This window comes from Buteo buteo, chromosome Z (genome assembly GCF_964188355.1).
Source record: "Buteo buteo chromosome Z, bButBut1.hap1.1, whole genome shotgun sequence".
In the NCBI taxonomy this organism is placed as follows: Eukaryota; Metazoa; Chordata; class Aves; order Accipitriformes; family Accipitridae; genus Buteo; species Buteo buteo.
The window spans coordinates 88,694,059-88,707,550 of record NC_134204.1 but is presented as its reverse complement, the minus strand read 5'-3'; the positions used below and the strand labels follow the sequence as shown (position 1 = coordinate 88,707,550).

The 13,492-nt window shown below is 71.8% G+C and overlaps 2 protein-coding genes across 2 annotated transcripts in view; one reads left to right on the top strand and one right to left on the bottom strand.

The window, feature by feature from the left end:
* Positions 1-43: 43 nt before the first annotated feature.
* On the bottom strand, positions 44-9,567 carry RASGRP4 (RAS guanyl releasing protein 4). Its single transcript, XM_075021129.1, has 16 exons — positions 9,126-9,567; positions 8,372-8,532; positions 7,149-7,254; positions 6,983-7,045; positions 6,370-6,528; positions 5,674-5,839; positions 4,637-4,810; positions 4,189-4,305; positions 2,824-3,099; positions 2,130-2,210; positions 1,921-2,042; positions 1,704-1,773; positions 1,562-1,598; positions 1,373-1,465; positions 1,138-1,298; positions 44-1,031 (listed from the first exon to the last, which is right to left on the bottom strand). Exons 1-16 carry the CDS (start codon positions 9,146-9,148, stop codon positions 906-908), a joined length of 1,935 nt encoding a protein of 644 aa, XP_074877230.1. The 5' UTR covers positions 9,149-9,567; the 3' UTR covers positions 44-905.
* Positions 9,568-9,881: 314 nt separating this feature from the next.
* Positions 9,882-13,492, top strand: part of RYR1 (ryanodine receptor 1) — a 66,161-nt gene continuing 62,550 nt past the window's right edge. Inside the window, 4 exon segments of the mRNA XM_075021120.1 lie at positions 9,882-10,338; positions 11,983-12,102; positions 12,728-12,832; positions 12,937-12,957. Of these exon segments, the coding sequence (XP_074877221.1) occupies positions 10,294-10,338; positions 11,983-12,102; positions 12,728-12,832; positions 12,937-12,957 (291 nt within the window). The 5' untranslated portion in view covers positions 9,882-10,293.

Here is a 13,492-nt window from a genome sequence, read left to right as displayed (position 1 = left end):
GACGGCACGGCGGGGGGGGCACGGCGCCGGGAGTCGCGGTGACGGCGCGTGTCGGCACGGGGACGGTGCCGGGACGCGTGGCGCCGGCGTGTGCCGGCACGGGGATGGTACGAGGACGCGTGGCGCCGGCGTGTGCCGGCACGGGGATGGCACCAGGGCCCACGGCACTGGTGCGCATTGGCACGGGGAGGCCAACGGTGCAAGAACTCGTGGCACCGGCGTGTGCCGGCATGAGGACGGTGCCGGGACTCACTCATGGTGCCGGTGTGCGCCGGCACCGGGACGGCGTGAGGACTCGTGGCGCCGGTGCGTGCCGGCACGGGGATTTTGATGGTGCCGGGACTGGCGGTGCCGGTGCGCGCCAGCACGAGGATGCCGACGGTGCCGGGACTTGTGCCCGCGGTGCGTGCCAGCACGTGGACCCCCGACCCCCGCCCCCCGTTTATTTATTGACCCTGATAATTTATGTTAATTTATTCACCCGGGGGGCGGGGCCAGCCCCCGTTAATTCCTTCCCCTCCCCCCCGTCTCCGCTGTAATTAAAGGGGGTTTTTAACGGGGGGGGGGCTCCCCCACGTGGTTCTGGGACCGTAGCAACCGTCGCCAGGGCCCGCCCTCCTTCCTGATTGGAGGAACGCCCGCCCCGCGCTCTGATTGGCTGCCGGAGCGCCGCCCGCTGCCGGGTCCCGGGGAAAGGGGGCGGCGCTCAAGCGGGCGAAGGCGGGAACGGGCCTCGCCCTGATTGGCCGTCGGCCCTTACCGAAAGGGCTGCGCCGATTGGCCGGCGGGCGGGAGGCGGGCGGCGATAACGAAAGGAAAACTCTGACTGGCGGCCGGGGGGGGCGGGGCGGGGCGGCCTTGACGCGGACGAGCGCCCCCTGGCGGGCGGGAGGACGGGGGCGGCCTCAGTCCGGGGGGGGGGGCGGGTCGCGCAGGCGCAGCGCGCGCAGGGCGGCCAGCGGGGGGGGGAGGGGCGGGGGGGGCGGGGCGGGGCGGAGCCGCCGGTTCTCCTCCAGCAACCGGTCCCGCTCCTGCGGACACGGGGGGGGGGGTTTGCACGAGGGTCTCGAGGGCCTTGCACGAGGGTTTGCACGAGGGTTTGCACAAGGCCCCTCCCCCCCCCTCCCCCGCACTCACCTCCCGCAGCTGCTCGATCCGCTCCAACAGCCCGGGGGGGTCCGGGGGGGTCCCCGGCTCCGTCTGTGTCCAGGCATCCCGGCGGGACCCCCCCTGGGCGAAGCCCCCCCCTTCCTCCTCCTCCTCCTCCTCTTCCTCCTCCTCCTCCTCCTCATCCCCCCCTGCGAGCAGCCGGCGTCACGGGGGGGGCCAGTGGGGGTACGGGGGGGGGTTACTGGGAGCACTGGGAGCTCACCTGAGCCGGGGTGGGGGGCGCACGGGGGGGGCCGGCTCCTGCATTCGGCCTCCACCAGCCCCTTGCACTGCTTGTGGCAGCTGGTCCCGCAGCCTGGGGGGGGCGGGGGAGGGGGGGGCTTGCACGTGCACGGGGGGGAGGCTTGCACACGCGTGTGCACACCCCCAACCCCCCCCATTACACACTTACCCCGGCAGCGGTATCCCTGCTTGGAGACACCCCAGAGCTGGAAGGGGGGGGGGGGAGAGAGAGAGGGTGAGGGTAAGGGGGGGCCATGGGGGTCCCGGGGGGCGTGGTGGTGTTTTTTTTTGGGGGGGGGGGTGTCACTCACGCAGCCATTGCACACTTGGCAGAAGGTGGGTTTCTTGAACGTGGCCTCGTGAAAATGGTGCGAGAGCTCCCTGGGGGGGGGGGGCAGAGGGGGTCGTGGGGGGGACCCCGGCATCCTGGCCCCCGCCCCCCATTTTGGGGATGCAGGCATCCAGGGCCTTTGACCCCCCATTTTTGGGGACCCCCGTGTCGGGGAGGGGGGGAAGGGGGGTTCTCACCCATCCCGCTCCACCGGCTCCACCTCGGGGGTGTCGGGGGGGCCACAGCCGCGGGGCTCAGCTTTGGGGGTACCGGGGGGGCCCCACTCGCCATCCCTGGGGGTCTTGTCGGTCAGGGGGGGCTGAGGAGGAAGGGGGGGGCACAGGATCAGGGGCAGGGTCCCCCCCACTGCCTTTTGCCCCTCACTGCCCCCCCCCGTGCCCCTCACCGTGGCCTTGGGGCTGGGGGGCTCACGGGCGTGCGAGAGCGCGTACAGCTCCTCCTCGGTGTGCGCCGTGTCCAGGGACAGCTGGGGGGGGGGACACGGGGCGGTGGGTGGTGGGCACCCCCCCGGGACTCCCCCACCCCGTGGGGTGAGGGTGGATGGGGAGCGCACCCGAGCCCCCCCACCCCCCCATTCACCCAGCCCCCTCCCTGCCCTTGGCACCCCCACCCCTTGCACCCCCCTATGCCCCCCCCTTGCTCCCTTGCACCCCCCCACCCCTCACACCCCCCCTTTCTCACCCCTCAGCATCCACCCCCACCCTTTGCACCCCCATGCCCCCCCTTGCACCCCCCACCCCTTGCACCCCCCCACCCCCCCTTTGCTCTCATCCTGCGTCCTCCCTTGCACCCCCCACCCCCCCATGCTCCCTCCCCACATACTCCCTTGCGCGCCCCTTCGCCCAAATCACCCCCCCACGACCCCCCCGCCCCTTGCACCCCCACTTTTTCTCCCTTCCCCCAGCTCCCTTGCACCCCCCCACCCCTCACACCCCCCCTTTCTTCCCTTCTCACCCCCCCAGCACCCCCCCCACCCCTTGCAGGACCCCCCCTTTCTTGCCCCCCCCTTCCTTCCTTGCTCACCCCCCCCCGTACCCCTACCCCAACACACGCCCCCCCCCCAGCACCCCCAGTCTCACGGCCAGCAGGCGCAGGAGGTGGGGGTCCGTGCGGAACGGGGGGGCGAGGCGCTGGAGGGCCCGCAGGTCGAGGGCGTGCTGGTAGAGGCCGTGGAGTTTGGGGAGGTTGAGCCCCCCCCCGGGCAGGACCCCCGGCAGCGCCGCGTCCAGCGCCGCCAGGTCCTTGAGGTGCACGGCCAGCAGCGGCAGGCGGAACCCCCGGCACCCCCCGAACGCCCGCCGGTACGCCCCGAAATTCCCTCGCGACGACACCAGCTCCGCCATCGCTCCCAGGGCCTGCGGGGGGGGCGGGGGGGGGCTCATGGGGACGCACGGGGAACCCTGGGGGGGGGGACACCCCACCACGGTGCTCCCCGTGCACCCCGGGGGCACCCAGGGACCCCCCAGGGACACCCAGGGACCCCCCAGGGACACCTACTGATACCCAGGGACCCCCCAGGGACACCCAGGGACCCCCCCAGTGCCACCCAGTGCCACCCAGGGACCCCCCAGGGACACCCAGGGACACCCCAGGGACACCCAGGGACCCCCCAGTGCCACCCAGTGCCACCCAGGGACCCCCCAGGGACACCTACTGATACCCAGGGACCCCCCAGTGACACCCAGGGACCCCCCAGGGGCACCTACTGATACCCAGGGACCCCCCAGTGACACCCAGGGGCCCCCCAGAGACACCCAGTGACCCCCCAGGGACACCCAGGGGCCCCCCAGAGACACCCAGTGACCCCCCAGAGACACCCAGGGGCCCCCCAGGGACACCTACTGATACCCAGGGACCCCCCAGGGACACCCAGGGACCCCCCAGTGCCACCCAGTGCCACCCAGGGACCCCCCAGTGACACCCAGGGACCCCCCAGGGGCACCTACTGATACCCAGGGACCCCCCAGGGACACCCAGGGACCCCCCAGGGGCACCTACTGATACCCAGGGACCCCCCAGGGACACCCAGGGACCCCCCAGTGACACCCAGGGACCTCCCACAGTGGTCCCTGTGCCCCCCAGGGACCCCCCAGTGACACCCCCAGTGACACCCAGCCCCCCCCCAGTGCAGCCCAGTACAGGCCACTGCAGCCCCGCAGTGCTCCCTTTGCCCCCCCAGTGACCCCCCCAGTGACGCCTGGTGCAGCCCACTGCATCCCTGCAATGCTCGCCATAGCCCCCCAGGGACCCCCAGTCTCTCCCAGTGCATCCCACTGCCCCCCCCCAGTTCCCCCCCGGTGCCACTTGCCACATCCCCGCAGTGCTCCCTGTGCCCCCCCGAGACCCCCAGTTCCTCCCAGTGCTCCCACTACACCCCCCCGCGCCCCCCAAGGACCCCCCCCAGTGCATCCCAGCTTCCCCCCCCCCGGGTCCCCCCCCCCCACCTTGGCCACCTCGGGGGGCAGCAGGGCCTGGGTGGCCTTCAGGCGGGAGATGGAGCTGTGGCAGAGCCCCCCCACCACCGCCATCAGCGTGTTGAAGTTCTGCAGCTCCCGCAGCTCCTGGGGGGGGGGGGCTATGTGAGCAGGACCCCCCCCCCGGACACCACCCCCCCCCCGGCCCTTTGCACTCTCCCCTTGCTCTTTGCACCCCCCTGTGCCTCTTTGTCCCCCCCATTCCCACTTGCACCCCCTGCACCCCTCGCCCCCCCTTTGCACCCCCCCTTGCACCCCACCGTGCCCCTTTGCACCCCCCCACATGCCCCCACCCTTTTCACTCCCCCCTTGCACCCCCCCGCACCCCTTGCCCCCCCTGCCCCTCCTGTGCCCCTTTGCACCCCCCACCCTTTGCACTAACCCCCTTGCCCCCCCCCCCCCAGCGCCCCCCCCCCACCTGGGTGACGCGGGTGAACTTGGCGACCACCTCGGCGCGCTGGGGGGCCGTGGGGCGGCTCAGCACCGTGAGCTGCACCCACCGGCAGACCCCGTTGCAGAGGGCGACGGCTCGCTCCAGGGCGGGGGTCCCCCGCGCCCCCCCACGCTGGACGTACCGCCGGCAGTCCTGGCACTGCCACCGCGCGTCAGGGCCTGCCGACCCCCCCCGACCCACGGCACCCCACGGCCCCATAGCACCCATCCGAGTACCCCACGGCACCCACCAGCACCCTCCCAGCGCCCATCGAAGCCCCCCCTGGTCCCATGGCCCCCATCAAAGCCCCCCACAGCCCCACAGCACCCATCAAAGCACCCCGTGGCCCCCATCCGAGCCCCCCACGGCACCCATCAGCGCACCCCACAGCCCCATAGCACCCATCCTAGCACCCCACGGCACCCACCAGCACCCTCCCAGCACCCATCGAAGCCCCCCACGGCCCCCATCAAAGCCCCCCACAGCCCCACAGCACCCATCAAAGCACCCGTGGCCCCCATCCAAAACCCCACAGCACCCATCAAAGCACCCCGTGGGCCCCATAGCACCCATCCAAGCACCCCACGGCACCCACCGACACCCTCCCAGCACCCATCGAAGACCCCCACGGCCCCACGGCATCCATCAAAGCCCCCGTGGCCCCCATCCAAGCACCCCACAGCACCCATCAGCGCACCCCAGGGCACCCATCGGTGCACCCCACAGCACCCATCAAAGCACCCCACGGCCCCATGGCACCCATCCTAGCACCCCATGGCACCCCTCAACATGCCTCACCGCCCCACAGCCCCCATCGGCGCACCCCACGGCCCCCCCCCCCAGCACCAGCGCACCCCACGGCCCCCATCAGCGCACCCATCGCACCCGTCGGTGCACCCCACGGCCCCATAGCGCCCGTCAAAGCGCCCTATAGCACCCACGAGCGCAGCCCCCAGCCCCATGGCACCCCGTGGCACCCATGATCCCCCCCCCCGGCACCCGTGCCCCCCCGTGCCGCTCACCGAGAGGCGGCAGAAGGCACGATGCTCGAGGCCGCTGAGGTGCCGGGCCAGCTCGCCCACCTCCAGGTGGTCCAGGAGCAGCGAGACCTTGCGCTTGGGGGGGCCGGGGGGGCCGGGGGGGGTCCGTGCCCGGGGGGGGCTCAGCCCAGCCGGCCGCGGGCACAGCCTGCGCAACCCCACATGCGTGTGTGACCTCCCACGTGTGTGACCCCCGACACGTGTACGTGTGAACCCCCCATGTGTGTGCGCAGCCCCGACACGTGTGTGTGACACCTAACACACATGCATGACCCTGACACGCGTGAGCATGACCCCCCCAGCACATGTGCGTGATACCCAACACGCGTGTGCACAACCCTGACGTGTGTGCACGACCCCAACACACGTGTGCGAGCCCTGACACATACCAACATGTGTGTGCATGACCAACAGACGTGTGCAAGCCCCAATACATGTGTGCACGACCCGACACGTGTGTGCAAGCCCTGACATGCATGTGCACGACCCTGACACGTGTGTACAGCCCCCAGCCCCGAGCCCTTGCACACGCTTGTGCACAGCCCCCATGCAAGGCCAAGCCCTGTACGTGCCCGGCTCGCACAAGCACTCGTGCAAAGCCCCCCTCCCCGTGCGCAGCCCCGCTCACCCACTCACCCCTCCCGTGTGCCCCCCCTCGCACGCGCCCGTGCCCCTTACATGTGGCCGAAGTCCAGCAGCCGAGCGTGTCCCTCGTGCCCCTCGTGCCCCTCGTGCCCCTCGTGCCCCCCGTGCAACGCCGCCCGCCGCAGCTCCCCCAGCGCCTCGTCCAGCGCCGGCTCCAGGCGAAAGGCCTCGGGGTAGTGGGTGACCCAGTGCCTGTGGGGGCACGGCCCCCCCCTCAGCCAGGGGACACAGGGGGACACACAGGATGGGGACACAGGATGAGGAGATGGGATGGGGACATGGGATGTGGGATGGGGACAGGGGGTGGAGAATGGGGACACGGGATGGGGACAGGGGACGTGGGATGGGGACAGGGATACACAGGTTGGGGACATGGGATGGGGAAGGGGGATGGGGATGGGGACATGGGATGGGGACACAGGATTGGGACATGGGATGGGGACAGGGGACACAGAACATGGGATGGGGACAGGGGATACGGGATGGGGACATGTAATAGGGGACAGGGGAGGATGTGAGCTGCAGGACGGGGGGACATGGGATGGGGGTGGCAGCCCTGGGGTGGGGACAGGGGGGACACAGAGTGGGGGGACACAGCAGGGGACACACGGGGGGGATGGCAGGGGGGACCGTGGCTGCCCCTCACCGGACGAAGAGGCAGACACGGAGCGCCCGCTCCTCCCGCCCGTCCCGCATGGCCTCCTGGTAGGTGGCTCCGGGTTAAGGACCCTGGTGTGGCACAGACCCCCCCCCAGTGTCCCCACCGTGTGTCCCCCCCACCCGTGTCCCGTCCCCCCCCCCGGGCAGGATATAAGACGAGGAGGCGTCGGGCCAGCTCGGCCGAGGGCACGACCCAGCCGTGCACCGTCAGCGTCATGTCCACCGTGTACTCGCCCCGGCACAGCCGCCCGTCCAGGTCTGCGGGAGAAGCCACCGTCACCCACGGGTGTCACCGGGGGAAAGGGGGGTGGGGGGGGGCACGGCCTGTGGGGTAGGGAGAGGTGGGATGGGGTGGGGGAGGTACCCAGGGGATGGGGGACCTGGGGGGTGGGGGACCCAGGGGATGCTGTGACTGGGGGGATGTGGCACCCAGGGATGTGGCACCCAGGGACGTGGTACCCAGGGATGTGGGACCCAGGGGACGTGGTACCCAGGGACGTGGTACCCAGGGACGTGGGACCCAGGGATGTGGTACCCAGGGACGTGGTACCCAGGGACGTGGTACCCAGGGACGTGGGACCCAGGGATGTGGTACCCAGGGATGTGGGACCCAGGGGACGTGGTACCCAGGGATGTGGCACCCAGGGGACGTGGGACCCAGGGATGTGGGACCCAGGGATGTGGTACCCAGGGGATGTGGGACCCAAGGGACGTGGGACCCAGGGGACGTGGCACCCAGGGATGTGGTATCCAGGGGACGTGGCACCCAGAGGATGTGGCACCCAGGGGACGTGGCACCCAGGGGACGTGGTACCCAGGGGACGTGGTACCCAGGGATGTGGTATCCAGGGGACGTGGCACCCAGAGGATGTGGCACCCAGGGGATGTGGCACCCAGGGGTGTGGGACCCAGGGGACGTGGTACCCAGGGGACGTGGTACCCAGGGACGTGGTACCCAGGGACGTGGCACCCAGGGGACGTGGTACCCAGGGATGTGGGACCCAGGGATGTGGTACCCAGGGATGTGGGACCCAGGGGACATGGGACCCAGGGGATGTGGCACCCAGGGGACGTGGCACCCAGGGATGTGGTACCCAGGGGACGTGGTACCCAGGGATGTGGTATCCAGGGGACGTGGCACCCAGAGGATGTGGCACCCAGGGGATGTGGCACCCAGGGGTGTGGGACGCAGGGGACGTGGTACCCAGGGGACGTGGCACCCAGGGGGATGTGGCACCAGGGTATGTGATACCCAGGGGTGATGGCACCCAGGGGACGTGGTACCCAGGGGAGATGGCACCCAGAGGAGATGACACCCGGGGGACGTGGCACCGACCAGGGTGCCGCTGCGCCCGGCCTCCCCCCGGCCCCTCACCGAAGGCATCGAGGCAGCGCTCCAGCAGCTGGTCGAGGCTGCAGGCCTGCGGCAGCTCCCCCAGCCCCGCGCTGGCCATGGCCCGGCTGATCTCCCGCGCCGTGGGGCACGTCAGACGCCGCCGGCACGGCCGCCTGGCCGCGGTCCCCCCGGGGGGCTTCCTGTGGCACCCCCCAGCCCCGCTCAGCCGGGACCCCCGGGCTCCCACGGGGTGCCGTCGTGGGGTCTGACCCACAGCGTGGCCGTGGGTCTGACCCCATAGCGTCGCCGTGGGTCTGGTCCCTCCGTGGGTCTGGCCCCACGGGTGACCCCGTCCTTGTCCTTCCCCCCCCCTCACTGTGGCACTTCCCCTCCCGGCCCCTCTTGCCCAACGCTCTTCCGGGGGAGACCCACAGGGACCCAGTTGGGGAGAAGGACTGGTCCCAGTTGGGGTACTGGGGGGCACTGCCTGGTCCCAGCTGGGGGGCAAGACCGGTCCCAGTTTGGGGGGGGGCAAAGCAGGGCAGGCAGAGTTGCTTGTGTCGGAGGACAGAGCCTGGTCCCTGCTTGGGAGGGGGATTGGTCCCAGTTGGGGAGCAGAACTGGTGCCAGTTGGGGGGGTGCGGGGGGGGGGCGGGCAGAGGAGGTCACAGGGAGGGGCACAGCCTGGTCCCAGTTTGGGGCGGGCTGAGACGGTGCCAAAAAGTGTGTGTGTGTATGGGGGGGGTGGGCACAGCCGGGATAGGGATGGGGACGGGACGGGGCGCACACCCACCTCTTGCTCTCCCTGGGGTCCATGGCTGGGGGTGGGTTGGGGGGGGGCACACAGGGTCCCAGCAGGGCCCCCCCCCGGGGCCGGCCGGGCTGAGGCAGGAGGAACTCGTTAAGGCGGGTGGGGGTGAAAAAGGAACTGCCGGGAGGGTGATGTCAGGCCGGACGGGGGTGCGTGTCACCCACTGACGGCGGGGGGGGGGACGGACACGGGGGGGGACACCCATCCCCACCTTCACCCCCCACCCCAATGCCACTCCTGGGGGACCCTGTGGGGCACCCCACTGCCTGTCCCCTGTGGTGGTGGTGGGGGGGTGTGCTCGTATTTGGGGGTCCCCTGTGCCGGGGGGGGTGTCCCCGTGCTGGGGGGGACCCCAAATGCCTGGGGTGACGGCGCCGGAGGGGACCCCACGCCGTTGGGACCTGGTGATGTGGGTCACCCCGACGCTGTGGGGGTCCCTCGTGCCGTGTCTGGGCGGGGGGGGTCCGGGCAGTGCCCCCCCCCCCCTTTTCTTAAAGGGCCAGACGCATGTCCACGCGCTGTGCCCCCCCCCCCAACCCTCCGGGGGGACCCCCTGCCCGCCCCCCATAACCTCTTCAGTGGGGGATCCCGGTCGTCCGAGGGGGGGGGGGGTGTGGGGGTGTGTGTGTGTGGGTGTGTGGGTCCGTGCCTCAGTTTCCCCACCCCACCTCGGTCCCTCCCCCGTGACGTGGCGGCGGGGGCGGGGCTAGCGGCACCGGGAGGCGGTGGAGCCCCGCGGCGCCGGGACACGGGCAGCGGCACCCACCCGGGACTGGGACCAGCACCCACCCGGGACCGGCACCCCCCCGGGACAGGCACCCACCCGGGGCCCGGGCGGGGGCACCCACTGGTGACAGGCACCCACCGGTGACCAGCACCCACTGGTGACGGGTCCCCAGCGCCCCACCGGTGACTGGCACCCACTGGTGACAGGTCCCCAGTGCCCACCGGTGACCGGCACCCACTGGTGACGGGTCCCCAGTGCCCACCGGTGACCGGCACCCACTGGTGACGGGTCCCCAGTGCCCACCGGTGACCGGCACCCACTGGTGACGGGTCCCCAGCGCCCACCGGTGACCGGCACCCACCGTCCCCAGCACCCACCAGTGACCGGCACCCACTGGTGACGGGTCCCCCAGCGCCCACAGCCATGGCCGAGGCTGACGGTGAGGACGATATCCAGTTTCTGCGGACGGTGAGTTGGGGGAACCGGGAGGAGATACTGGGGAGGGGGGAGAATAGGGGGTTGGGAGTGGGGGGGGGGGCGCTGGGGAACTAGGAGTGGGGGTACTGGGAGCACTGGGGGAACTGGAGGGAACTGGTGTGGGGGCACTGGGGGGGGGACTGGGGAGAGGGGAATGAGGGAACGGGGAGATACTCGGGGGGACAGCCGGGGGGGTCTGGGGATACTGGGGGGCTCAGATCGGGAGAACGGGGAGCACTGGGGGAACTGGGGGGGGGGCACTGGGGAGACAGGTCTGGGGAGACTGGGGGGGAACTGAGGAGAGGGGAATGGGGGAACTGGGACATACTGGGGGGGGGGAATCGGGGGGGTCTGGGGATAGTGAGGGGCTCAGATCTGGGGAACTGGGGGGAACGGGGGGGGCACTGGGGAGACAGGGCTGGGGAGACTGGGGGGACTGGGGAGAGGGGGCGGCAAGCGAGGACTGGGAGGGGCTGGGGGGGGGACACACCAGCCTGAAACTGGGAACACTGGGAGGGACTGGGACGGGGTGGGGGGGGGGCAGCTCCCAGCCCCCCCAGCATTGCAGGGGGGTGTCCAAGGGGGGGTGCAGGGGGGGGGAGTGCGAGGGGGGGTGCACGCCCCCCCCCACCTGTCCCCGGGGCCGCGTGTGCTCCCAAAAAAAGCAACGTGCAAAGCCGGGGGGGGGGGGAGCAGCTGCTGGGGGGGGCGAAACCAGATCCCCCCCGGGGGGGGATGGGCAGGGCGCCGGGGGGGGCGGTTCGGAGGTGGGGGGGGTGGCCCAGTTCCTTCCTTCGTCCCAATTCCTCCCAGTTTGTCCTCAAAACTGGGCTGGGACCCCGGGGGGGGGCCCGAGTTGCTGTTAATAACCGTGCCGTCCCCCCCCCCGCGGGAGCGGATTCCACATGGCGGGGGCGTGTCAAGGACGGGGGGGTGTCCTTGGGGTGGGGGGCTGTCCGGGTGTGACCCCGCTGGGGGGGTGTCGGGGCCGTGGGAAATGCTGAGCTCAGCAGAATGTGGCTGGGGGGGGGGATTTGTCGTCGTCTCCCCCAAAGACCCCCCCCCCCCTTCAGGGGAAACTGAGGCACGGAGCAAACCCGCCCCCCCTCCCCCCCCCATGGGGCCCAAAGTGGGGACCCAGGCGTCTGTGTGTCCCCCCCCGTCCCCCCCCCGGTGGCATCCCCGGCCCGCGGGAGGAATCTGCCCTCCCCGGGGGGGGGGCCCGGAGCGACGGGAGCAGGTGGGGGGGGCCGGGGGGGGGGGCGCGAATGGTCTGGGTCCCCTCTGTGCCCGGGGGGGGGGGGGGCACGGACACACTGCTGTCACCCCCCCTACAGCCCCCACTGGGGTGGGGGGGGGCACCCAGGGGTCTTATCCCCACCTTAGCTTGGGGGGGGGTGTCACCCAGGGCTCCTGCTCCCCCATAACCCCCCCTTGACTTGGGGGGAGGTCACCCAGGGGTCCTGCCCCCCCCCCCCAGCCCTCCTTTGACTTGAGGGTCTCACCCAGGGGGTCCTACCCCCACCCCCCCCGGGTTTGAGGGTTCACTCAGGGCCCAGGGCTCCCCCCCCCCTCCCGGACCCGTGGCGGGAGGGGGGCGCTGAGGGTTCCCGTGTCCCCCCCGCCCCCCCCCAGGAGGACGAGGTGGTCCTGCAGTGCACGACCACCCTGCTGAAGGAGCAGCTCAAGCTCTGCCTGGCGGCCGAGGGCTTCGGGAACCGGCTCTGCTCCCTGGAGCCCACCTCCAACGCCCAGGTCCGGGGGGGGGCACGAATTGGGGGGGGGGGCACGGGGGGGACACCCCCTCCCCTTGGTACCCACCTGGGGGGTCGGGGTTGGGGGGGATGTGGGGACACGGTGGTATGTCTGGTGTGGGGATGGGGGGGGGGGGGCACGCCTGGCACCCGGGGGGGGGCGTGGGGGGGTCGGGGGGGGGGGAATGGGGACACGGTGTTGTATCTGGCGTGGGGATGGGGGGGTGTGGGGTGTGGGGGCACCCCGCCGTTGCTGGGGATGGAGATTGGGGGGGACCCCCGCTATCACCCGGTTTGGGGACTGGGGGGGGGGGGGGGCACACACACCCCCTATAGCACCCGGCACGGGGTGGGGGGCACCCGATAGCCCCCACATAAGGACGTGGGGGACATCGGACATCCCCCCGTCCGTGGGAAGGGGGACGCGGGGGGGGGGGGGGCACCCACTCCGCCGTGCTGGTGGCGGGGGGGGGACACGCACACACAAGGACCCCCCCCCCGAGAGGGGGACATGGGCACCCCTCTATTGCCCGGCAGGGGGGGACAGGAGGACCCCCTGTCCCCGGCACGGACCCAGGGTGGTGGTGGGTGGCCCGACCCCCCCCGTGTGTGTGTCCCCCCCCCAGAATGTCCCCCCCGACCTGGCCGTCTGCTGCTTCGTGCTGGAGCAGTCACTCTCGGTGCGGGCGCTGCAGGAGATGTTGGCCAACAGCTCCGAGACGGGGGGCGAGGTGGGTCCGGGGGGGTGCGGGGGGGGGTCTGGGAGGGGGTCCCAACCCCCCTTGACCCCCCCTTCTATCTCTCTTCCCCCCGCCCTTCCCCATGCCCACACCAGGGGGTCGACCTGGATAAGTGGGTAGGTGCCACTGTGGTGCAGTGACCCCCCCTCCTCGTCCTCACCTTCAGCCTCACCTTCAGCCTCATCCTCCTCTGCACCCTCCAACCCCCCCCCAAAGTGTCCGGGGGGGCTCTGCCGCCCCCCCTACCCCCGCATGGACCCAGGCGTCCGGGTGTGCCCCCCCCATCCCCCTGCCCGATCCACCACCCCCCCCAGCCCGCAGCCCCCGATTCCGCATGGATCCCGCTGCAGACCCCCAGGTGTGAGCGCGGGGCGTGCAACGCACGAGGGCCCGGTGCACGGGGTGCACGGCTCCGGCACGAGGGGCGTGCGATGCACGGGGTACCCCGATGTAAATCGGGCACGAGGGGCGTGCGATGCACCGGGAACCCTGACACGGCCCTGGCACGAGGGACGTGCAATGCACAGGTCCCCCGGACACAAGGGGTGTGCAATGCACGGGGTACCCCGACACAAGGGGCATGCAACGCGCGGGCTACCTTGACGCAAGGTCTCGCACGAGGGCCGTGCGACGCACGGGGCGCACAGCTCC